General features: G+C 41.3%; 1 protein-coding gene across 8 annotated transcripts; it reads left to right on the top strand.

Moving 5' to 3' along the window:
- Positions 1-24,359, top strand: OTULINL (OTU deubiquitinase with linear linkage specificity like). 8 transcript variants are annotated; one of them, XM_090137083.1, is made up of 9 exons: positions 1,375-1,618; positions 2,373-2,482; positions 14,132-14,291; positions 14,412-14,443; positions 14,543-14,634; positions 16,972-17,121; positions 17,969-18,097; positions 20,547-20,819; positions 21,683-24,359. In XM_090137083.1, exons 3-9 carry the CDS (start codon positions 14,212-14,214, stop codon positions 21,860-21,862), a joined length of 936 nt encoding a protein of 311 aa, XP_089993209.1. In that variant the 5' UTR covers positions 1,375-1,618; positions 2,373-2,482; positions 14,132-14,211; the 3' UTR covers positions 21,863-24,359. The 8 variants fall into 8 exon arrangements, with proteins under 8 accessions (XP_031445084.1, XP_089993209.1, XP_089993207.1 ...); XM_090137085.1 differs by lacking the exons at positions 1,375-1,618; positions 2,373-2,482 and adding exons at positions 2,506-2,609; positions 3,438-3,531; XM_090137084.1 differs by lacking the exons at positions 1,375-1,618; positions 2,373-2,482 and adding exons at positions 2,649-2,852; positions 3,438-3,531.
- The last annotated feature ends 827 nt before the right edge of the window (positions 24,360-25,186 follow it).

The following is a 25,186-nucleotide window of genomic DNA, read 5'->3' as shown; positions in this document are numbered from 1 at the left end:
ATGAAACGGGAAGTCAGATCTTTTCACAGTTTGTTGATTTGTAAAGACAAACTCAGTCTGCGAGGACTCATTTTCTGTCCCCAGGACAAGAAGCCAGGGGAGAGAGATCCAGTTGGGAAGACACTGGAGAGGAGATGCAGAGAAGACACGACAGGAACTGGAGTAAAAGTGGAGACCAGTTCACTGAGCAAGAAAAGAGAAGCAGAATTAACCACTCAAAGAGAAGTGCTGGTAAGTTCCTGGAGCTGTGCTCTAAATTACGGTATCCCCCTAGACTGGTGTTCATCCACAGGACACCCTTGTGCTGGAGATCACAGCTGCATGGGCACTGCTTTTACCTTTGTGCCAGACTATACACAACCTGAGCAGTAGTAGCAAGTTATAATAAATGAAGAAATTGTTCTTGATTGTTAATAATGGACTTGAAAACCTGAAGGCTGGAGCTCTTGTCAGCCCCCTACTGAGTTTCCCACTTTTACTGAGCCGGATATGTTTGCCTTTGTCTCAGCAAATATTTTTAGCACTCCTTTTGAATTGTTGAGGTTCTTTGTGCTCCTTTCACTCACCTGCAGATGGGAGCAAGAATGTGCAGTTTCTTCTGCTGATGATTTACTAGTTTAAGCAGAGATAAACAAAATATCTTCATATTTGCTTAGTGTAGCTTTCAGTGTAAGCTTTTGTTGTGATTGCTCTGCAGTCTTGTGTGAGTAAAAGCAGGGTGAGGTTGTCCCAGGTCAGGCCTGCAGCTTGGAGAGGCTATCACCTGAAGAAACAGAGGAAGGTGTGGTTTGTGCTTTGGGAAAGCTCACAGTGCTCCCTAAAAGCAGGAAATATCTTAAATATCCTGTAATAGTGGAGGCTTGCTACTGGCATGCAGCAAAGTGCCACAAGCAGAAAGTCTGGATGAAGAGAATCAGACATAGACTGCTCTGAGTCTGAGCTTCTGGAGCTTTTCCTTGTCCCTGCAGACACGGGCCTGCCCTGAGGCACTGCTTTTGCAAGGAACACTTTAAGCACCCACTCATACTTGACCTTCTCTAGCTACTGGCATCGTTTTCCAAGGCATTTTGGAAAAGTTCTCACCTGGACAAGCTTTCTGAACCTTTGTAGCACCAGAGAGATGCATATTCTCAGGGTTGCACTCATGTCGTGAGTGAATGTCCTGAGAGCAGAGAGCCAGTTCAGAAGGACTCATTGCATGGGGCTTGATTTGCAGCTTTTGTACTACATGTGTTTCACCTCTCTTCCCCAGTGAGTCAGCAGACAGATAAACACCAACTTTCACGGCGGGCTGCACACGGAAACCATCTATTAAATCCCAAGATATTAACACAATTTAGAGTGCGTGGAAAGAGGCAAATGTAGGCTTGGCTGGAGCACAAAGCAACACTGACACTGTTCTGTCTGAGCCAAGGAGGAAGTGTCTGGAGCTGGCGGAGAAGCAAAGACTGTGGCTGCTGCAGGCGGGACAGGTCCAGGAGCAGAGTTCTGACACTCTGAGCCCAGCCAGTGCAGTGCAGCCAACACCACTTCCTGCTGTGTGTCTCCTTTCCAGCAGCATGTTACGCTTCACCTTGGAGGCAAACTGGAGCATGGACTAACTGAGCTCAGCATAAAGGTTCCCAGTGGTGGCATCCTTTTTTTTTTTTTTTTTTTTTTTTCCTCCAAGATGAATTTTTCTGAGGAGCAGTGCAGAGTGCTGCACAAGTGACAGCTTCAGGCCTTTGTAGAATTTGAGCTGGAAGGAACCTTTAAAAGCCATCTAGTCCAGCTCCCCTGCAATGAACAGGGACACATATAGCTAGATTAAGCCAAGTTTTTAACCTTGCTGTTCCTAGCTGTTCTTTAAACATGTACTTCCTTAGGTAAATCTGTTCATAGCTTTCTGCGGCCTCCCAGCTTAGTGCTGGGCACACTGCTATTTAAAAGGTTTATCTCCAAACATTTTAAGATCTTCCATTCTCCTAGGGAAAAAAAAAAAAAAAAAAAAAAAAAAAGCCCTGCAAGTTTGTCCCAGCCCTGTGCTGGTGCAAACTGCTTATAACTCCGTGAAAGATTTAAGCCTGCGTCACTTGCTCAGGCCATTAAAATTCCCTTCTGTTTTTCCCACAGAGTCCCTCGGGACATGAAGGAAAAGTGTTCCTTAATGTGTAACCAGAATATAAATTACATCATTTTATTCAAATAGAGAGAGATGACAGCTAAAAGATTGCTTCAAGGATCGGTATCTGGCAAGGCAAAACTTCCTTCTGGACAAAAACACTTCATTTTGTTAATGAACGAAACAGCAAGGAAATGAAATTTTAATGATGGGCAAAAAAAAAAAAAAAAAAAGCACAAAACCCGACTCTTAAGTATCGTTTACGTTCCAGGGCTCAGCTTCAGAAAGACACCGGCGACGCTGCTCTCCATCGATACAACCGCTGCCAGAAGGCGCAGCACCGGGCAGGGCGCCGCCCGCCCCTCACGGCAGGGCTGCCGGGTAAACGCCGCCGCCCACCTGCACCGCGCCTTTCGGCGGAGGCGGCCCCGCGGCGCTGCCCGCCCCTCGGCCGCGCGGGGCGGCGTCGGAGCCCATCGGTGCTTCCAGCCGGCCTCCAGCGGGCGCGGTGAGGCGGGGGTGGAGGGGGGCTGCGGAGGGCCGGCCGAGTACTTGGGGGTGGGGGCGTGTGTATGTATGGAGTTTTTATTCGCTCTTTCTCCTTTTTTTTTTCTTTTTATTTTTTTCCCTTCATTGTTCTAATTTTTATCCGAATTCTTTGAGGCTGTTTTTGAAAAATGGGAATATCCGAAAAGCTGCTCCGCGGGTTCCCCAGGGGAACGGCACTGTGAACCGAGGAACGCTAACGCTGGTGTGCAAGGCGGAGAGCACCTGCCTGGGGCTGGGCTGGAAGGCTGCACACCGCCGTCGGGCTTTGTTGGAGGAGAGGCTGCGTGACAGCTCTTCCTGATAGGACTTTATATGTTGGAGTTCGGTTTCTTGTGTTTTTTTTTGAGAACTTGGGTGTTCTGAATGCTACGTGTGATCACCTTAACATACGTGGTTCATCTTGGTTTTAAAGCACCATGTGCTGTTTCACGTTGGGTGTGTGTTTGGGCTTTTGCTCTTTGTTTAGTTTTCACCATGTTGAATCTGAATTTAAATGTTGCAGGCTGGCTTCTGTTCCACTGGAAAGATGAGGGTTTTGAGCAAAGGAGTTTAGAAATGAGCGTCTGGTTTGGGAAGGCTCAGGAGGATGACCGTGCATCCTTTCTGAACCACTCCCCAGCTGCCCATAGTCCTGAGTACCATGTGTCTCTGAAGTCACTGCCAAGTGGGTCTCATTATGTGAGGATGCCGTGCCCTGCCTGTTTGTCTTCCAGCCGTGTACTTTAGGCTGTGTTTCTGCTTTGGTGGTTACTGGTCCAGCTCTCTTATTTTGCATTGCTTTTCATAGGAACCAATTGTCTGCTCTTTGGAGGAGCTGCACCAACTTAATTCAGCTTATACCAGCTTTTTCTGGAGAAAGAATCTGATTTCTGTGCTATTTAGTAAGTGTATTTTAAGGCTATGTGGTGCTCTGTTGCTAATATGTGAAATCACAGTTACTCCCACTTGTTTGACCCGCTCCAGTGTCTGCAAGTGCTGAAACAAGAGTTAAAATGTGTAGGACATAGGAAGAAATAAATAATCCATTTGGGTTTTTAATCTCAGAAAATGGGTTTTTAATCACTGAAGCTTGCTCCTTGTATGTTGTGACTGCTGGGTAAATAAATAAACTAAGAATTGAAAGAGATACCATAAGGAAAATTGCAGTTGTGCCTATTTATATGGTATACTGGCAATATTGTATAAGGGTCACATAAAAGGTGAAGGGTGTTAGATACGATTTTCAAGGACAAAAGCAGCAGTAAGTGGTGCTTTTCAGATTTGGGCTGCTGAAAAAAATACTTCATTTTCATAGTTCCAAGTTTCTTTTTGCCATTGGGATACAAGTTGGTTTTTGTTTGTTTGTTTTTCATTTTGTTTAACATTTTGGACCAGGTTCCCTGATGAATGATATGGCTTTCCCACTCAGCATCATGACTTTCTGTCCACCTTGTTTCTTAGGTACAGTTTCCAGGTTAAATCCGCATGTCTTATCTCTCAAGACTATGACAACAAATATGGACAGGTTTTTCAGCAAGGCCTGCGATTTTCCATGAGCTTTATGTATGAAAGCAGTTGACCTTACACGATTACCCAGGCAAATGAGTTTGAGGTTTCAGAAATGCTTCTATCCCGTACCTCCTGCCCCCACACAGCTGAACTGTGGGAGTCATAGTGCTATTGAATGACACGAGAAGAGGTGAGCGTGGCTGCCATTCAGACGTTTTGAAAACATGACTAACCAGTGTGCAGGTGTCCAAAGGTTGTACAGTTAGGTTGCTGTCAGTACACAGTAAATTTGTATGAGTGATTATAGAATTACATAAAGCTCACCTTAAGGAGCTTCTTAATTTCTTTTTCGTTTAGGCTAGGAAATTGTTCTTTAAAAATTAGTACTGGGCCTTACTAGTCCTATTATAATCTTGTTTTTATTCAGACATTCTAAATGAGTCGTACTCTGAAGACAAGAGTTGCTGTCCAACATCTGATCCTGAGTCACTTATGGATCTGTTTTCTGCTTTGAGGGAATTTCTGACAGTACATCCAACTCCTGGGCCTAGCACCAGTACCAAGGTGCTAGGCAGGTTAGTTATTACAAGATTTGGTATGATGGAGAGGTTGTTGTGTGTTTGGTTTTTTTTTTCCAATGAACTGTGTAATGTGGTTGGGTTATCATCATCTGAACCTATATAAAGTCGAAGTTTTACCCCAGAGTGACAAAAGTGGAGATAGAAGAGTTCCTGTCTGTTTCTTGAGAAGGCTCCAGTGAAGGCAAACATGCTGTCAGGTACTCCAGAGTTACAGCAGGTCACTTCATGAATTTCCTGAAAAATTTTTGTCAGCAACTTCTAGTTTTTTTGTACCCTTTCTCTGACTTTGTAGTTTCTTCCCCATTTTTCATTGCTGAGGACCATTACCATCCACTTCTGGCAGCCTCAGGAACCAGAGCCCAGCATTTGGGATTTCCCCATTACTTGTGCTGAAAGCTCCTGACAAAGACAGGAGGTGCATCCCTAGCTCCTATCTCCATGTCACCAGCAAGGACAGGTAATGGTTGCACCACATGCCTATGCAAGTGGGTATGATTCAAGGCAACTTGTGATGCCCAAAGATTGCTTTCAGTGAGCATTTGTCAGGTGAGAAGGCTGTGGGCTGACCAGGACAGTTGTGTTGTCTTAATTCAGCTGTGTTGCATTAACGTGAAGGACTAAAAATCCAGGAAGTATTGTCTTGACATTGTCATGTATGTGAGGCTTTGACCATCACCCAGTGCCATAGCACTGGGGCAGGGTGCTGGGTCGGCTGCTGCAGGGGAGATGCCAGCATGGTTTTTATCACTGTGAGCTGAGATTATGCCGCCTCAGCAGAGTCTATCACAATCTGTCATCCCGCAGACTTTGGTACCTGCTTCAGGTCCACGTACACAGCTGTCCTGCCTGTTTCTCCCAGCTTTGTTTTGAGCAGAGCTCTGAGCAATATGTGCGCCTGCTGGAGCGGCCTGCTGAGCTCCTGCGTGCTCTTCAGTTCTGGTTTCACTTTGTGTCACTTCCTGTGCATGAATTTTAGCTGTGCCACACTTGCCACGGGCTGAGGATTTTAAAAACAGAGAATTTTGTGCCATCGTGGATCTTCTAAAAATGATGCTGCCATATTCCAAAGTTACTGAATGCCCAAGCCTTTCTCAGGTAACTAATGTGTAAGTGATCTTGATGCAGATGGTTTTACCTTGAAAAGTTTTACCTTGAAACCTTGCTTAAGGTTTTAGGATAGAAATGCATGTTATTGCACTTCAGAATGTTGGTAGAGGATGCCCGCATGTGTAAGCTAACTAAAATATGTCAGCTTGAAACTGGTGCCCTTAAAAGATGAAGAGAGAGCACAGTTTAAAACCCCATCTACCTCCACCCTGATGGCATTAGCTGTGCAGAATGAAGCTGGGGGTGTGACTTCCATCAGGTTGGACATGGAGAGGAGGGGGGAAAGGGGATGTAAGAGCAATTCCTGTCATTTATGTTAAAGGTGATGGCTGATATTTTGCCTTCTGTTTCTGATCCTTCTTGGAAAGAAGAAAGGAGACAAGCATTCGTTGTCCCAGGCAGACAAGCTACACAGCGGGATTAACCTCTGCACGTTCCTGGGTGGAAAGCACAGATGTTGTTATCTGATGCACCGCCAGGAGATGATATCTTATGTCTTTGTGAAAAAATACAGAGTTCTGTGTGGTGCTGCATGACCTGCAGGGTCTGGTGAACTTTCAGAGGCTGTGGTGTGCAGGCAGATGTAAAATTGGAGTCATGGGGGTACAGCAGCAAGATCTTCTGTGATCTGACAAATGGTGGTGGGAATGATGATCTGCATGGATGCAGCCTTAATTGACGGGGCAGGCTTTGGAAGTGGGAGCTTAGTGAGACCCTGATGCCAGATGTACGCACTGCCAGTAAGACTGAACAGCTGTCACTGATAATGCTCAGTCAATAAGTGTGCACTGACAAATTGATTTTTTTTGTTTGTTTGTCATGAGTTACTTGATGCTAGTGTTTTCCTTGGCTGTCTCTTGGGACAACTACTTACTGACAAGTGGAAGTTTAAATGCTATTCTGCAGTGAGTGCCTGCCAGGTGGACAAACATTTGTCTGCCTTCTCCCTAAGCTGCAGCCTTTTGGCAAAGGACCCTATGGGGCCTCCCATTGCTGTTTGGGAATGAACCACAGAAGGCCATCAGGGAGATCCAACTGCTATTTTGTGCACAACCACCACTGCAGCCTGCTAGACCCCTGTCTGGAGACACCAGGAGAAATAGTGCCTGCACTACAGCCGTCTGTAGGGAAGTGCAGGTGACTGGCCTGGCTGCGTCCTAGAGACTGTAGGGAGGGATGGGCTTGTAGGTACAGCTCATAAAGACTGGAGCACCTCTCCTGTGAAGAAAGGCTGAGGGATCTGGGCTTGTTCAGCTTGGAGAAGAGAAGGCTCTGGGGGGAAGACTTCATTGTGGCCTTCCAGTACTTTAAGGGAGGTTACAAGCAGGAAAGGGACCGACTTTATGGGATAAGGAGGAAGGGCTTTAAACATAAAGAGGGGAGATCTAGCTTAGATGTTAGGAAGAATTTCTTTACTCAGAGGGCATGAGGCACTGGCACAGCTGCCCAGAGAAGCTGTGGTGCCCCATCCTTGGAGGTGATCAAGGACAGGCTGGATGGGGCCCTCGGCAGCCTGAGCTGGTGGGTGGCAGCCCTGCCCATGATGGAGATCTGGAGCTGGCTTCCAACCCAAGTCATTCCGTGATTCTACATGCTGTCTTGCAAACAGGATTTTAACAAGGAATAGAACAGAACACCTTACTGCAAAGAAGGTACTTAAATGTTTTTTCCCTGTTTGAAGCTTCAGTTATCTAAATAGTCAACAGAAGAACCCAACGTATTAATATCACTCTGGCCTCTTAGTGAAACATAAGCAAAAAAAGATGTTTAGGAGGAAAGTATTTACTCTGTCAGTTTGGATGGAGCACAAAAAAAAAATTATAAAGGGCATTTTGAAGAGTTGTGTCTGCAAGTTAAAGAAACAAACCTGAGTGGCTTTAGGAATGACTCAACATGCAGTGTGGCAAGAAGGCAGAAAAGGAATGCTTGGAGTGGACTTCCTCAAAATAATAGATTTAGTGCACTTATGTAAGTTGTCTTTGAAGTGTACAGATGTTAAATAGTATTTCTGAACAATTACAAATGTTTTTCTCTGTGGAGGAGGACAAGAGAAATCATCCCAGCAGAAGATTTGGAGATGCCTTTAAAAGGAAGTTGATCTTATTTATTTTAAAATCATTGTTAGGAATAAGAGCTTCGAAGAAATGTTCTTTTTTAGGATGTGAAAGCCTTTTCACTTGGACTCCAAAGTATCTCATGTTCTATGTTATATAAGTGAAAGTGTAGCTAAGCTTGATTCGTCTGAATGTCCTGGATGGAAAGGATCTTTTCATTTTGTTCTTGCGTGAATTTGTAGAGAGGAAAAGGATATATGAGGCAAAGGTGTGCATTAGTATCTCAACTACATAGATGAAACTGGTTTTGTAAAGGTAATCCTAACAGGGTGTATTTTTGTAGTTTGTAAATGTTTCTCATGCTAGAGTTGTTAGAGTGGGAGTGAGTGTCAGTGCTGGATAGGAACATTCCCCCTTTCCCATCTTCCCTTTCTTGAGGCGTGAGTCTCCCCTGCCCTGCTAGTCACAGAACCAGGCAGAACCAGCCCATAAACTATTAACACTGCTGCAGTTCAGCAGCAGTTCCTGCTGAAGACAAGAATATCCAGGTGAGGTTGCCTGCCTTTTTACTGTGTTTTTCCTGAAAGTGCTTTGTGGAACAGGGTCAGGAGCTGAGAGACACTTGCGACTCCTGTGCAGACCAGCTGGGTACATAAAGGCTTTCTTACCAGTGATGGACCTCTGTGCTACGTGAAAAATTCCATTTTCTAGGTAACTGCATGATTCTAGTAACAGCTTGGAGCTGGGATTTTTTTTTGTTAGGTAGAAGTTGAGATCTCATCAGTAGATATGGTTGAGCTTTTGGTAAATTGTCACTGACAGTTACTGTCTTTGCCTGTAAATGGCTCACTTTTCATAGAATCATTCAAGTTGGAAGGGACTTTAAATGTCATCTAGTCAAACTTCCCTGCAATGAACAGGGACACATACAGCTAGATCAGGTTGCTCAGAGTCCCACCCAACCTGACCTTGAGTGCCTCCAGGGATTGGGCTTCCACCACCTCACTAAGCAGCCTGTTCCAGTGCCTTACCGCCCTCATCATAAAAAACTTCTTCCTTATATCTAATCTAAATTTCCCCCTCTTTTAGTATGGAAACTATTTCCCCTTGTCCTGTTATAACAGATCCTGCTAAAGAGTCTGTTGCCTTCTTTATTACAGCTCCTCTTTAGATACTGAAAGGCCACTTTCAGGTCTCCCTGGAACCTTCTTTTCTCCAGGCTGAACAGCCCCAACTCTCTCACCTGTCCTCATAGGAGAGATGTTGCATCCCTTGGATCATTTTTTGGCCCTTCTCTGGATGTGCTCCAATGGGTCCATGTTTCTCCTGCACTCCTGAGCAGAGGGACAGGGTCACCTCCCTCATCTTGCTGGTCACACATCTTTTGATGCAGCCCAGGATACAGTCGGCTTTCTGGGCTGTGAGGGCGCATTGTTGGTTCATGTCCAGCTTCCCATCCACGAGTACCACAAGTCATTTTTGCCAGGGCTGTGCTCCATCCTTACATCCCCCAGCTTGTACTGTGAGCAGAGGTTGTCATGACCCAGGTGTAAAACCCTGCACTTGGATTTGTTGAACCTCGTAAGTTTTCATATGGATCCAGTGCCTGTCTAGGTCTCTGTGAACAGCATCCCATTAGCTGGCGTCGTCTGCAAATTTGCTGACAGTGCACTTGATCCCACTGCTGATTTTATTGAAGAAGATATTAAAGAGCTTCAGTCCCAGTATTCACCAATCTCTATCTGGACATAGAGCCATTGACCACCACTCTCTCGGTATGAGGCCTTCAGGTACTTCCAGACCATTAGCACTGCAGGGAAAGATCATAATTTGATTTTGTTTCATGATCTCAGAAACTAACTGAACTGAATTAACTGAAAGCAATCCACTAGTGTTTGGATATGATCTCTATAACCTTGTTACCTCTAACAACCTACATATACCAAGAAGAAAACCTCACCTCTAGTTGTTATGTCAGAACAGGTGGAGAAAGTTGCTCAACAAGTTGACTTTGCTTTGCTTGTAGAGTTTCTTAGTGAAACAGTTATATGGGAAGCAGTGATTGATTCAGTACCTTGTGCTTAAATCACTTCTGGTTTTGATAGTTTCTCTTCTCTTTTTTTTTTTTTCCTAGGGTGCTGATATTAAACTCTGGGAAATCAAAGAAAGCGTGTAATCACTTGGCACTACTTAAAATGCGTATTTCTCTTTATAAAGTGTTACAGGGTGGAGTCTACTGTAGCTATTCAGTCTGTATAATTAATATCTTTTTTGCCTATTTTGATGTATTTATACACATCTGTGCATCATTTAGAACAGATACCTGTTTTAAAAAGGTAAGTTTGATCATTTTCTCTTACAAGACAGAGTTAGCCAATTTTATAACATACCCTGGAACTTATTCTGTATAATTTGGACAAATGTTACATGCAGTAAAGACAGGCACACACAGAATGCTGAGACAGGCTCGGGCCTCCTGGTGCTAAGACTTGCTTGGGTTAGTTGAGGTACTTAAGAAGTTCCTCAGATAGAGAAAATTGGAAAATGGTCTGATATACAAGGTATGTGAGTTATGTATTTATTAAGGTCAGGAATTCTCAGTCTCTCTTCTTAGCTCTGTATCCAAGATAGGAGTGAGAAGGAGAGATAGAACTAGGGAACCCATTCTGTTCCACTCTTTGGAGATGGGTATACCTGTTTTTTAGGAACTAGGCACAGAGTGTTGTGGGATAGTTGGTACAAAGCAGCCAAGTTTCATACTAAGTCCTCCTTTCAACACCAAATTTAAAGCAGGACTTTAAGGAATGAAGAGGAACATTCTTAAAAGAAATCTTACTTAGTCAGCTTTTCATTTTGGAAGATGCTGTGTTACTTTTCTATGGCCTTGGTACAGGGGGAGGAGTAAAAAGCTGACTGGTGCCATCAGGCATGGGCACACTGGAATGTGCTCCAGCACAGCATAAGGTGGTGTGTACTGGTCCCCAGGCTGGTCCCACGCATCTTGTGTTTCACCAGACACACGTTTTGAAGATGGCAGCCTTCAAAATACTTGTAAGAGGGTCAGATATGGGTCTTTTTCTTTTTCTTTTTTTTTTTTAGTGACTTTTCTTGAGCTAAGAGAATTACTTGTGAAAGAAGCATATGTTGCAGACGTCTGTTATTCATCACTTTTTCTGGCATTCTTTTTCTTCAGAGTCTCCCTCCTGCTGTCTTTGGCAGGGTAAAACCTCAAGGTTTGGCACTAGCAGGAGGTTGATGATGTGGCAGTCACTCATCAAAAAGATGTTGGGTTGCAGGGCAGCAGCTCTGTATCTGCCTCTAGAGGGAAGAGGAGGAATTGTGTCCGTATTCTAGGGAATTAATTGAGTTGAAAAATCTGTGGGATTATTTTACTCTTCCCCCACCAGCGTGTTATTATTTAATTGCTCTCCATTTTCTGAAGAATTTTGGAGGGGGCAGATAGGGGGGAGGAAAGATCTATTTAAAACTGCTCTCTTCTTTGATTCATATTTTGTTCATGATGTATTTTTATCAGCAGTACTTTGTGATCCAGCTGCCACTTCTAAATGTCACTTACTTGAATAAAAAATGTAATTACATTTTTAAGAGTGACATAAGCACTGAAAGTAGTATCTGAATCACAAAGTGCTGTTTGTGCAGCAGCTTTCCCATGACAGGAGGGGAAGTTTATGAAGTCCAGAGTACGCTGTAATAAAAGTGCAGTGAAGATAGTCAAAATCACATGTCTGTAGGGTTTCCCATCTCTTATTAGGCTTTATGGTAGGGAAATTTCTACTTATAAATACACAGATAACATAAAAATGTGTGAACAGTATTTAATTACTGCTTGTTTTCTGACGTGAATTTATGTTTTTTTATTGAAATGGGTAAGCCTGCTTCCCAGCACTCCTTGGAGAATAGTTGCTCATGTTCCTGCTTACCCTGAGGATTGAAATGGATTTTCTTGGACTTCAGTATGTTCTCTTTGCAGGATTAGTGCCATCAAAAACTTTTACAAGAGATTGTTTGATTTAACGGAAGAGCTCATGCTAAGGCAATTCTCTCAGATTTCTGCCTGTAGAAGAAGTTAAGGAAGAAATGTTGAGTACTGTCCAGCTGTTCGCATCCATCTCTTGGTACCCAATAAAACGACATATATCAGTTGAACTGACAGACCAGTTCTCATTTTTTTTTTTTAGTACCAGTTTATTCAAAAAAGGAGCAGTGTGATCATTTAAGTAATGGAATTGAAGGTTATTGTGTCTTTCTTTAGGTACCTTGTGTTTAAACAGTTGTTAACAAATTCTGTTTGAACTATCATAGTATGGCTTGGATTGGAAGGGACCTCAAGGATCATCAAGTTCAAGTCTCCCCGCCACAGGTGGGGTTGCTGGCCAAGCCAGTAATCCTTGGTTTTTGTACAACAGTGAGTGCAAGTCCAAAACACCCACTGATGGAGAGGACTGAGTGATGTTTTTAAGCCTATAAATTCTGTTCTAGTTAGCAAGAGGTTCAGGTATTTACAACTGGAAGAGGATTTTCAATGCTGATGTTGTATTCTAAAGAAAAGAAAGAGTAGATTGCTGTGCACTGATTCTACTAGGTATGTTGTCTTCTACTAATGCTTAATTTTTGTTCTGTTGGTAGCAATTTAGGTGACTGTTGTGAAGGCTTCTATTGATTTTCATCTGCATTGTGTTGTAGGTGGGATTGTCCCAGAGTTTCCAAGATCTGTGACATTTTTGAACTGTGCAAGTGATGCTTTGCTGTCTGTTACTTGGGACCAGTAATAAACTCTTCCTTCAGATTTTGGTTTCTTTGTTGTGTCTTTTCCTACTCAGCATGTGCTGGCGTAACCCTGGGTCATGCCAGCTCAGCACCTGTTAGTGCAGCATATGAGCAGAAGGTAACTGGTCTGTCTTGCATGAAAGGCATTCACAGCAGCACAGATTTTGTGTAAGAGGAACTAGTACCCCCAAACTCCTCTTCAAAGTTTATTAACTCTCTTACGTTTACAGCTATTAATTTGCCTCTTGTTCGTGGGAGAGACCAGTTACGGGTCTCGCTTCCAGACAGCTTATGTAGGACATCCTGTAATAAAACTTCATCAAATAACTGAATATCAGGAAAGACTAAACATCAGCAGTGCTTTGTATGTATGCAGCAATGCTCATAAAATGCATGCATGGCTGTTTATCTCGTTACCAAGGTTGGAATCCATGTGCAGCTCTGCCTGGATAGCTGTTGACAGAGCATGGAAAACCTTTAGAGCCAGAAGGGGTAAAAGTTCAATTGGCATAAATCTATGCTGAATAAATTACTCCTGTCATGGACTTTCTAGGGAGGGATCTTTTCATCCTTCTCTGGAGATGCCTTTTAAAAAAATGAAGTTATTTTAAAAATTTTGTAGTAAGTCAATTAAGAAGTTAATAGAGCAGCTGTTGGTTGTAAACTCTGGGAATTTCATATTTTCAAATTTCAGTCAGAGGATACATTTCTCACTTAGGGAGCAAACACCACAGTCATCAGCTCTTCAGCCTCTGTACCCCTCTCAGTTCTAGATTTTCTGATTAGTAGGAGACTACTAAACCCATCTCTAACCTTCCCATTAGTACCAGGAGAACAAAGCAAGCTTGTCCTGGCTTATGTTTGTGAAGAACAGTGAGAGCGCAGTCCCTTCGTTGATCATCTCCTGAGCTTTCTACCAAATCTCTGAGGAGCAGATTTCTCCTGAGTCTCACAGGAGAGACCCTAAACTTGTCCAAGTTGAGCCAGGAACATTCCTTTATTTCCTGTATTCACATGGTGTATACTCAGCTATGATCTGTTGCCTTATATGGTGCATTTGCAGACTACAACTCCCAACAACTTCTTGTTTTTAAAACCTTGATTTAATGGCAAAATAATGACTGTATGGGTCTATGGACCAGCATATCCTGAAACAATTCTTGTTGTTGTCACTGGAAAGTAGTTTGATATTAGTCTTCTTGTGAAGACCTCCACTGTGTTCTGGCTATATGTTGCCTTCATTGTGTGGACAAAAAGCTTGGAAACATAAACAACATACAGCCAAAAGCTCAGACACTTGAAAATATCAAGTGAGTCACTAAGTATAGAGCTCCTTTTGCATTTCATGTTGTGTGTTTTATATTGCTTTGGTATTGCACTTGGATGATTTAAAAAAAAAAAAAAAAAGTACAAATAAGTATTGCAAAAGAGTGAAAAGATTTTTCTTTTTATCGCTATTTCAGGAAGTCATGAGGTGCAGTCCTGGACAAGAGCTACCAAGCAATCCCTGTGTCTCGTGTGGCAAAAAGTGAAATTACAGCTAATGCTAAGCATGTCTTTCCTTGTTGCTGTCTTTTGGTATTGCAGAAGGCTGTACAGCTTTTTAGCACAGCTACTGAAACGGTATGTTTCAATTCAAATGGTAGTATGCAGACTTCTAATTTTTGATGCTGTTGCTTATTTTGGTAAATATTTTCCTTTAGTAACTCCTCTTTGACACCTGTTTTATCATTTGGATTTCAGGTGGAGCAGCTACCTTCAAAGAAAACTCATAAGTAATCTTTTGCTGTCATTCTGTGTTCATTAATCCCCACCCTGCCCTTTAAATGCAGAACAGTGGAAGGTAACTAATCTGCAAATTAATCTTGATTTAGAGAATCACAGCGTGTTGGAAGAAGTTGATCTTCTTACTTATAGTGCAAGAGAATGGAGAGAAGAAACAAAGCAGGCCAAACACATGAGGGAGGTAAGAGTTAATCTCTGCATGAGGGTGGGGGAGAACTGTCTGAGAAGAGCAATTCCAGTGCAAGCAGCTGCTACAGCTCCCAGAGCTTGCTGCACCAGCTGCTTAAATGAGAAATGGACAGCATTACCATGCATAAAGACTGCAGTTGCAATCTAGATCAGAATTTAGTCTTGCATCTTTTCTGAATTCTTCCCTGTAGTTCAAGCCACCCAAACAGTAGTTCTGAGTGCTCTGGATGACTTTCATTACAACAATGGCAAAATATCATCCTGAGTGCTGCAGCCCAAAAAGCCTGGTTTTAGGCAGTGTCTCTTGTATCTTTAAGCTGCCAGCTGCAATCATCTTAATAATCATACATTTATCAGGCTTTCAGTCCTGGATGGCTGAACTCCTGAGCTAGGAATCTATTTAGTTCACAGTTCAGTAATGTTAGATAGCTGCCTTCTGTCTGCTTACGTGTTTTTCAGTTGTGTATGTTGTGTGCATGGACTTATATCCCTAACAGGCAGAAAGGGCAGCTGCAGTTCTCACAAATACCTAAGTTATTGCACGTGCAGAGGGCTGTTAGCAGTTGTATCTTGTAGCTACTGAGAGAGGCAGTGCAGCAGAGGGCTTGGCAGGTATGGTGTAGTTCTCTGAAGGGCCTGACAGGTGCTGGCCGTTATTTTAAATTGTGATGGGGTTGGGCCTCAAATGATGAAGAAGAGCAAATATCTCTTTTATAGCTCTCTGTTTCAACTATGTGAAGTGTTAGTCATCAAGGGAGTCTCAGAAACCACGGTCTGGATTTGTACTTTTCCCATACAATTTCTAGCTAAAGTAGCTATACTGGTGCTACAGTAGTAGTATCTGTTAAAGTTTAGTGTCAAATCCAGTTAATCAACAACTTTACATCGTAGTATCCTGCTGTGAAATATAAGAATAGCATGGGACAAATGCAACACCAGTCTGTATTTCTGATTATCTAAGAACAGTGGGAACATTCAACGTGTAATGCTGAGAGAGAGGGCAGGGAGTACAGTAGTAATGAGAGAGATTGACTGGCTATCTGCACTGGACAACAGCTATGGGGTTATCAGCTGTTCTGTGCAAGTTTTTCAGGAAAACGTTAAGAAAGGAAGTAACCCTTACCTTGGTCCTGAGTAGTGCACAGGATCTGCCTCAAAATACTGTTTTCTAACATTATTTCTGTAGAACAGGAGACAATGTGTACTTGTGTTCAACATCCTTACAAGACCAACAAATCAAACAATTACAATTGCATCCACCTTCTGCATAAAAATGAGGAAGCCTGTTAAAAAGAACTTAAAAGGCTGCTAAGAGACTAAGTATTTATGGTTAGTGTATTTGGCATATTGCTTTGGGTCATGGCAGTGGAGTCACAGAGTAAATGTGTACAAGGGACTTAAAGTGTAGAAGAAAGCTGGTAGGGATAAATAGCTCCGTAAAGGAGTTATTAGAAAAAAAGAAGAGCTCTTTCAAAAACTTGGAGCCATGTCTAAATGGTAAATGGAGAAGGGATCCAACTTTTCCAGATTAAATACAGAAAAACAATGCCAAATGTGCCCAGAACACATAGCAAGACTGAAGGTGATCTGGAGGAACAAGTAACTAACTAAAGATAGCACAACCTCTAATAGATTTGCAAATATGTATCAAGCAGTGGGTCTTTCAGAAGGTCCTCCAGTGTGTTAGATGTTAGAGCTGAAAAGGAGGCTCAAGGTTGGTGAATAGATGGTTCTAATGGGTTGAGGTCATCGCAGTAAGGAAGACATTTTAGAATGAGGTCTCACGAGAACCTAAACCAGCCTCATCTGCTTGCTGTCACCAAAAAGGAAGTCCTTTCCTTGTTTCATTGCTCTATTTTCCTCACTTTGTTGGTTCTTACGTGTTCTGTTGGATGTGGTTTGCTGATACATCTGGTCATCCTGAAAGAAGAGGCCTTGACTCCCTGCTCTCGTCTGCTCCTGTCACATGTTCCCAGGACACATCTTATGCTGGCTCTGGCATTCATCTGATCCTTCCTTGAGCTTCCTGAACTTTTCTTACTGATCTTTTCTGATTTGGTTGATCCTGTAAATGTTTATGATAGCAACAGTGCAAAGTCTGAAGTAGCGAAGTTTAGAAAGAGCATGGAGTCCTTCTTAAGGAGCAGTACCAATTTTGTTTACAAAAACTATGATGTTAAATCGTTTTTGTGTATATAAAGCTTATAAATATACTCCATCTTTTCCCTAGTTCTCTGTTATGACTAGTTGGAATTAGGCTCCAGTTTAATGCGAGTTTGATCCAAGGTTTTAACTGCTTATTGCTAAATTTCTATTTGCTCTTTTTTAGGCATACAGTGAATTATTTCAGAACTATCATATCAAATATCTGCGACAGGTCAGGAAGGACAACTATTGCATCCTAAGAGCAGTGCTTTTTCAGATATTCAGCCAAGGCATTCCTTTTCCTTCGTGGATGAGGGAGAGAGATATATTAAAGGTAAAATTCAGTTCCTAAATGGATGTGATCCAGGTGCCCTTGCACTGTAGAAGGAATGAACAGAACAGACAGCTGTCTTTGTTAAACAAGAGAAGTGATTATTGTATGAGTGGGAGTAGAGAAGAATTATCAGAATTTAAAGAGAACTTTTTAAAAACTATTGGAGCTGTGCTTCACTGAAAAAGTGTCACTGATCCAAACAAAATTAAATAACATGAGACTTAAAGGAAAAGAAAAAAAAAAAAAGGCAGCAGGATAAACATTGCTGCCACTCTGCTATTTGTTGGTCCCTTAATCCAAAAGGATGTTTGACTCCTCCTCATTTACATCCATGCAAAATCCAGTAGCTTGTTTAGGAGCATAGCTGAAGAAAGCATTCAAGCAGGTGTCCTCAGTATGTTGCTAGAGCAGAGTGAGTTCTGCCCTAAGTCCCTGGAACTCTGTCAGGAGACAGCAGCAAAGAGGTGGGGATCTGTAACTGCTGCCTGTGGGGGCACTTCTGCCAGCTGGAAGGTGCCTGGAATTCTAGAAGCCTTACTGCGTTCGGATGCATACAGCTTTTCCAGAGTATGGGTTGTGTATTTTGCTGAGAACATATTTTCTTCTTTTCTGGCTGGCACTAGTTAAAAAGTTTCTTAAGGACTTGGCAGCCAAATTGAGTTTCCTTTTAACATTTAATGTGTTCTGAAGCCTATTTTTATTTTTTGTTTGAACTGTACAACCAGAAGATAGAATCACATCATAAATTAAAATGTGTTACAATCTTGGTAGGCAGGTTTATATAATTTTATAGTCTACTTCTTTTTATGGTTATGATTTCTCCTTAATTGAGTTTCTTTCCTTCCAGCTTCCTGAAAAGCTTCTGTATTCCCAAGGTTGCAACTGGATTCAGCAATACAGTTTTGGGCCAGAAAGTTACACAGGTCCTAATGCCTTTGGAAAACTACGCAAATGTATGGAAACATTAAAGACAAATGTGAGTATTTAGAAGGTGGCTGGGTGACATAAAAGCACTTCTAAGTGGATTGAGACTCCTCTTGTTACATATTTCTATGGCAGTCTGACTGCCTCCTGGATTCAGAGAGCTCAGTTGCTGGACAGGCTGTCACTTCTGCAGAGGAGCTCAGGTTTTGGGGTTCTAGGTTAAGTACTCCATCTCCCTGCAAGTCAGGGAGGTCCCCTTCCTCACAGCTGTTAGCACGTGGTTATCTGCCATCACCATCAGATATCTTCCATAATATCTATCTCATCATTTCAATGAAATGCTACATGCTATATGAGATCCCCCTAGATGCCCTCCCAGAACTGGAGAGAATCAACAAATGGTGCATTTTCTTGTTGTCTTTCCAGTGTTCCCTTCTCCACTTAATGTTTTGTTAAGTTTTTTTAATAATTTCTCTCTGTAAGCTGAAGTGCTTGAATGCAAAGATCTGACAGCCTCAGTGACCTGTCTGTTCAGCAAAACCAGATTGCTTGTATTCCCAGCCAGGAGTTTAATTTTATTTATGCATCTAAACACTCTGGGAGCTTAGTAGCATTAAAGTCTCTTGAAAAAGAGATGAAAATTCAGACTGGCAGGAACTTGCATTTTTGCTTGAGCTCCTCTAGGATGTCTGCTCGTCTGTCATTGTGTGAGCCTGGAACTGCTTCCATTCTGTTTGCCACAAACTATCCCCAGCGTGCCACCACGTCTCTTCTCCCCAGCATCCCAACTGCTTCTGTTGTGCAAATATTTTATCCTACTTGCTCTGTATTTGTCAGAGTGAGTATTTGGGTTGTTTGGCTTTTGGTTTTTATTGTCTTGTTCCTTGTAACTTGATACTAGTCCCTTAGGATGATGCATTCAAACTGGGTGTTTGTACAGAAAGAAGTTTCAAGTCAGCATGATAAGCAAATTCATAAAGTTCACTAATTGTTGCAGAGCGGCTTCTTTATGCATTATGCTTATAGATGCAATTCTACTATAACAACTATGACTTCAACTATGACTTGAACATGAAAGGAAAGTGGGCACTAGTATTTTGAGGCTTTTGAAGGAATGTTAGCTATACACTAGCATACTTTTGCAAGAGACTTGTTACATACCCCAGACTCATGAGACTGAGCCTCCTCATGCCTGACTTGCCTCAAGTGAGCAAGGTGCAGCAGGGTGCCTGCCAGCTTGCTAAACAGGAGGCAGCCAGCTCTGCTGCCTTTCCCAGTTCCATCCTCATCCTCAGGGCTCTTTCCTGCAGATGACTTTGGGCCTAGGTTGTGCAGGTCAGTCAGCAATTTGTACTCCAGACTTTTCATGCTGGTAGAAGTCCTCTAGCAGAGGGGTAATTACTAATGTTTCATCCACTTGGTTTTGTTTTTCATCTGTAAGAATGGTCTTCAGGATGTGTGAGGAGATTCAGCATCTGTTTCTCAATTAGTAAAGTAAATTAGACTCTCTGAGTTACAGTTCTTGGTGTTTGGCAGTTTCAGCACATAAATACAATCACAGAATTGACTGCAACTGATTTGAATCCTAGTCACTGAGCATCATCTCTTATTGTGGTCCTGAAAAACCTCTTGCTTTCAGATGACTGTTTATATCCACCGTGTTCAGGACTGGATGTCTTAATCTTTCTCATTTGGTATCTAATCCACTGTTGTTCATCTCCTGCCTGACTCTTCTGCTTAGTATGAACACCAGCTTTCAACCCCTCTAGAGCAATAGAGAGCTGAGAAGCTTCAATTGTAAGCTGAGCAGAACAAGAAATTTCTATTTGCTGTTGTCCTGTGTGTGTCTTTGTCTTGTCCATTCTTGGCTAACAAACTTAGCTTGACCTCATAATCAGAACACACTGAAGACATACAAATACATACAGTTCATAATACCGTGTCCAATTTATAAGTTCCCTTTAACTGACCTAAGCCTAACTTATAACATAAAGGGTTCCTTTGAGGAAAATTACTGAATTTTGAATGCTGTAAGTTAAAAACAAGTTAGGAGTCATCACTTAATCTAACCTTTGCTTATAGCATAACGTATATTTGATGCACTTATGCTGATTTCCTATGACTTTGAGGTGCTTTTGGTGGTTACACACTTTACTGTCAGTCATAGCTGGATTTTCTGTTGTAATGGTGGGTGGCTTTTGTATAGAGGAGTTGCATTTGCTTTCTCATAGCAAATATGTGTCAAGATACCTTGAACAGTCTGTAGCAAATAAATTCAGGTGGATAAATGGAAAACAGAGTGTCTAAGACTTCACATTTTACTGCAAATCACTCAAAACCACTGGCTAATCTGCAGTTACATTTGGCCACAGGAACAGTGCAGTATGGAGTGGCAATTGCTCCTATTTTGATGTCTTTCATATTAGGTAGAGTTCTTAATGAGTTGGTTATTCATCTAAATTCTTAATAAGTTGACTAGTATTCTTCTATGCGCTTTCTAGTGGGCTGAAATAAGTGGTACTAAAGATAATGAAAAAAGAAGAAACATGTGTAATGCACTCTTTTCTGACGAGAGCAAGGAACACAAGCTATATGAGGCTATAAAATTTATCATGCTCTATGAAGTTGTTGAAGCCTACGAGCAAATGAAGAACAGGGATGAACCTATACCCCACCTTTTTCGCCGCCTCTTTGCTCGGGATACTTCATCTGACCCTTTGAGTTTCATGATGAATCATCTGAATGCCATAGGTGACTCCGGTTGCTTAGACCAGGTAATGACACAAAAAACTAAATTACAGAAGTAATCCCATCTCTGATGTGACTGGGGGAATGTACTGTACATCATTTGTGATAATTGGCCCATTTTTTTCTTTGAGATGTAGGGAAGTAAACTGAAGACTTCCAGGAAAAAAAAAAAATAGCAGAATAAAATAGTGTGGACAGTTCTCTTGCTGGGCTGGAAGTAAATGCTGTGAAGTATCAATAGATGTAGTCTTTCCAATGGGTGAAATCATTTTTCATAATCTTTTTCAGTTACAAAGTCAGTCATTAGATGATATATTCACCTTTGTTTTGATCTAACAAGATGTGGTTTTTTGTGTCTGGCTATGACCAAGGATATGAGTTGTTACCTTTCCAATCCATTTTTCCATTTTAAACAGTCCTTTGCAAGACATATTAATGAAGAACCAGTTCTCAGGCTTAAAATGAATGAAGTGCTTCCTTTTACCATTGTATCCCCATTGTAGCAAGTGATCAGAAGGTGGCAGGCTTCCCATTTTACAAGGGATCAATCTATTAAACATTAGTTCCCTATTGCACTTCAATAAGCTGTGTGAACTGAGTTTGGGAGCAGATTGTGTGGTGTCAGGTGGAAGAGGGATGTTTCCAAAGCTGCAAGTATTACCCAGAATATCCTCAATATGAAAAGGAGCAGCAGAAAGATGGTTGGGACTTGGAGAACATCCTGAAACTCTTAATTTTCTTACTGTCTTTCAAAAAAGCCTTTGCAATTCCTTGTCTATTGTTTTTATGTAAGATAAGCGACTTATAAGCAACTTGTCTTATCCTTGTCTTCATTTTTGTTTTTTAAGACTGGAAATAATAAACATCTTATGACCTCTTTCATTTTTAGGTTGAACTGTTCCTTCTTGGATACCTGCTTGAAGTAAAGATCAAAGTTTACAGACTGCATAGATTTAAATCTGAAGAATTTCAAGTAAACTGTCCAGATGAATACCGAAGGGAATGGAATGAGATTTCTCTCCTGACTGAGGATGACCACTACTATCACATCCCAGTTATCAGAACATGAAGCACAAATAACTTTTTTTAATCTTTGTATAATGTAGTGAGTAACCAGTTTCAGTGAATTAGATTTCTAATTGGCAGCAGAAATGCATGTTGATCATTACAAAATGATTTATGGGTTTATTGTGTAAATGCTTTGCTTTTCTATTACAGCTCAGTTCGTTGCCAGTCAGCCATAAATAGCAAAATATATTGCTATGCTGTCTGGGGGAAAAATGTCATATTTGAGGGTTATTGAAAATAAAAGATCAGACAGTGTGACAAAGGAGGAAGAAGTAATGCAGCTTTCCTAGGCTAATGGCTTACTCTGACATATCTGGATGGGTTAAACTTAAATTCCTAAAGCAATTCCTGCCTTTCTCTTCTCTGTTTCTAGTTCAAGTGGATGAACTATGCAGGAAACAACTCCTGGGGTCCCACAGTTTATTCTCTGGGACACTAAAGTTACAAGGATTTGAGGCTATCTGGGTTGCAAGGATGTAAACTGAGGCCACTACACAACTCTTTCAAATCCCATCCAGTTTCTCCTGGTGTTGCAGTGTCTCCCTCCAGAAACAGAGCAAGCAGGTGCAGACTATGGTTGCTTCAGACCCTTGAAATTAAGCTGATCAATGTTTGATCTACTTTATAACTGAGGGAAGTTAAGACTGATGTTTGAAGAAGCCTGTCTGGAACAACCAAATGAGATTTGCTTTATTATATGCTATGCTTTGTCTGGTTCTATTTTTTTAAAAGACTCAACTGTGTTTAGATAATTTCTAAAATGAGAGGTCCTAAATTGAACAAATGCTAAAATGATACAGCAGATCTTGCAAGATGTATGTGAAAAGCATACATCCCCTAGGCATGGGTTATATTTTAAAAAGTGGAGCTTTATCATGAAACGAAGCCTTTCCTTGTTTTTATCCTTGAGGTACAGAAGTAGGCAGGTTTGGTTTTAACTCCTGCAGGACAAGGAAGAAAAGCATGAGCTGGGCCTGCAGGAGCTAAAACAGTTGCATGTAATAACTAAATAATAATGTTGGAGAGCATAAAGACTGCTCTCTTCCTTTGTGTAATGGAAAACAGTCTATTTTTATGTATATATAATTTATAAACAAACACCTGAGTGCTGTATTATATAGCAAATTTGTTTCTTGTCAGTTTCTCTGGGTTCAGTTTTGTTCAATAATCTGCAGCTTTTAATGAAAAAGGCTTGATACATATAATAATTTAATCTTTTCAAAGCCTACATGTTGAATATTTATTTTAGAAACAAACAAACCCACAAACTTCATTCACTGGATGAAGTAATTCTTCCTCTCTAGTTTTGATTCTGTTCCATGTAGGGAAGTCCTGTAATGCCTCAGCATTGGGTATTGTCTGTTTTGCATCAGTGGTATATGCAACACTTGCACATGTCAATAGAGTTGTCTATATTTAATTCTTGCTTTGGTACAAGCAGACATAACAAAAAAAGGTGTATTTTTATAGAGAGCTTTTTAATGGTTTGCATATTATTTATGAATAGCAATGCAAAAGCATTACAGCTGGAAGTGTTACATTGATAAAATGTATGTTTTCTGTAATCTTGAGCATACTAATAGAAGGGAATAATAAAGATTAATGAATAAAGATATAACAGTGGCATTTATCACTAAATTAAAAAGTTTATGTCTAGATTTAGGTCTCTTAGTCTCCCTGCCTGGTGGAGGAGTTAATGGCAGTTAATTAGAAGAGTTTCTACAAGGGTGTGGTTCTTCTTGCTGACTGCAAAGATAGAGAAACTTCAGATGAGGATAATAGCAAGTTCTACATGTGAATTCAGAGTGCTCTACACAGAATCTTAGGCAACACTGAGACAGGTTTGGAGCTGCAGTAATTATAAACAGGTTTTCTGATAATACACTTCAGCTATGTACAAAACATTTGTGTAAAGGAAAACATATACATGTAAAATATACATATCCATATATAGGAGAAGAAAACCAAAACATCCTGAATAAGCCACATTGGAAATATCTGGTACTGGGGAAAGGACAAGTGCTGCAGCATCTTTTCACAACAGTGGTTACAGACAAAGCTTGCTGCAGGAATCCAGAAGCCTGGACATGTGCTAGAGAGCTCTGCTGGTGTCAGATCATTGCTCTTATCTTTCTAACCTGTGAATTTCTGACTACTGCCTTTCTGCTCTTGAACTGTGGAAGGCTGACTTTTTAAGCTTACAAAATTGCAAGAGAATAGTAATTTGTAGAAATGAGACTTGAGTATGAAAACCATGCAATGCAGCATACAGGTGTTTCAGCTCCTTTTTGTATAGTGCACATGTGTAGCTTTTGTCTCATCTACAGATAATTGGAATAATGGACTTGTATTATAGGTCCAAACCCTAGAATTGTTAAGTGTTTAAAAGGTACATCAACAATAAGCTCAGGTCAGAGTGATTCAGAATTCATGTAAAGTTTGTGAAACAATTAGGTTATTATTGTGAAATTACAGGATCAACCAAAACAAGCTTCATTTTATTTTAAAAAAGTTTTAAAGTATTTCCCTAATAAATATGTAAGACTGATTTTTAAGACTCTGGTAGCATAGAGATTGAAGAGTGATTTTGGACTTACTGCAGGAGCTACATGGGAAGTGACATCTTACTAGTGATGAAGACACAACTTGGTAGCAGTGTAAGAAGGAGAGTGTGGAAGAGAAGTGGCTGAGAAGTTCAGCAAACGTATAGCTACCTCCTGTGCATGTGGGCTGCCTGCCTATTACAGGAGATGGGAACTTGTCCCAGTGTTGTATCCAGGTCAAGTATATTTGCAGGTCTTATTCTACTGCCTAAACCATGACACATCAGTAGATCATGCCTGCTATTATTTAAGCATTTCTCAGCCACCCTTTTGAAGCAGAAGACCTCTCTGCTGTGAATTTTCTCCTGAGCTATACAAATATACAAAGACTTCATCTCCTTCACAAGGCATGCGTGCACACATGGCCATCATTTACAGTACAGCAGCAAGGATACACAGCCAGAAAACAACAGCTACTGTCAAAATTTTGAATGAGACATTAATGAAACCACAAGCTCTTGTTTAAATTAGCTGTGAAAAGCCCATCTATTCAGGAATATGGAAGATCAAATTGGGCTAAAGGCCTGTCTTCAGTATAACCAAAGATACACTCAGAGTAATGTTGCTGAATGTTCCAGATTAGTTTTGATTGTATTTTTATTATGTAATTATGGAGAAAAGTAAAAGTTTAACTAGATGTTGAGCATACTCAAAGTTAAATTCTTCTCATCTGCTGTGAGCTTAAGTGCAGAAAGTAGCAGCCACAGCTGTTTGAAAATTAA

The sequence above is a fragment of the Phasianus colchicus genome, chromosome 3, assembly GCF_987193195.1.
Source record: "Phasianus colchicus chromosome 3, bPhaCol1.hap1.1, whole genome shotgun sequence".
Taxonomy (NCBI): Eukaryota; Metazoa; Chordata; class Aves; order Galliformes; family Phasianidae; genus Phasianus; species Phasianus colchicus.
The sequence above is the reverse complement of the archived record's forward strand: the minus strand, read 5'-3'. Positions and strand labels throughout refer to the sequence as shown.

What these genes read in the sequence shown, in the direction of transcription:
- OTULINL (XM_031589224.2), top strand. Translation starts at nt 135, where the DNA reads ATGCAGAGAAGACACGACAGGAACTGGAGTAAAAGTGGAGACCAGTTC. An exon ending in GGGAGAGAGATATATTAAAG is followed by an intron (nt 17,122 to 17,968) that starts GTAAAATTCAGT and finishes CTTTCCTTCCAG; the next exon opens with CTTCCTGAAAAGCTTCTGTA. An exon ending in TGGAAACATTAAAGACAAAT is followed by an intron (nt 18,098 to 20,546) that starts GTGAGTATTTAG and finishes TGCGCTTTCTAG; the next exon opens with TGGGCTGAAATAAGTGGTAC.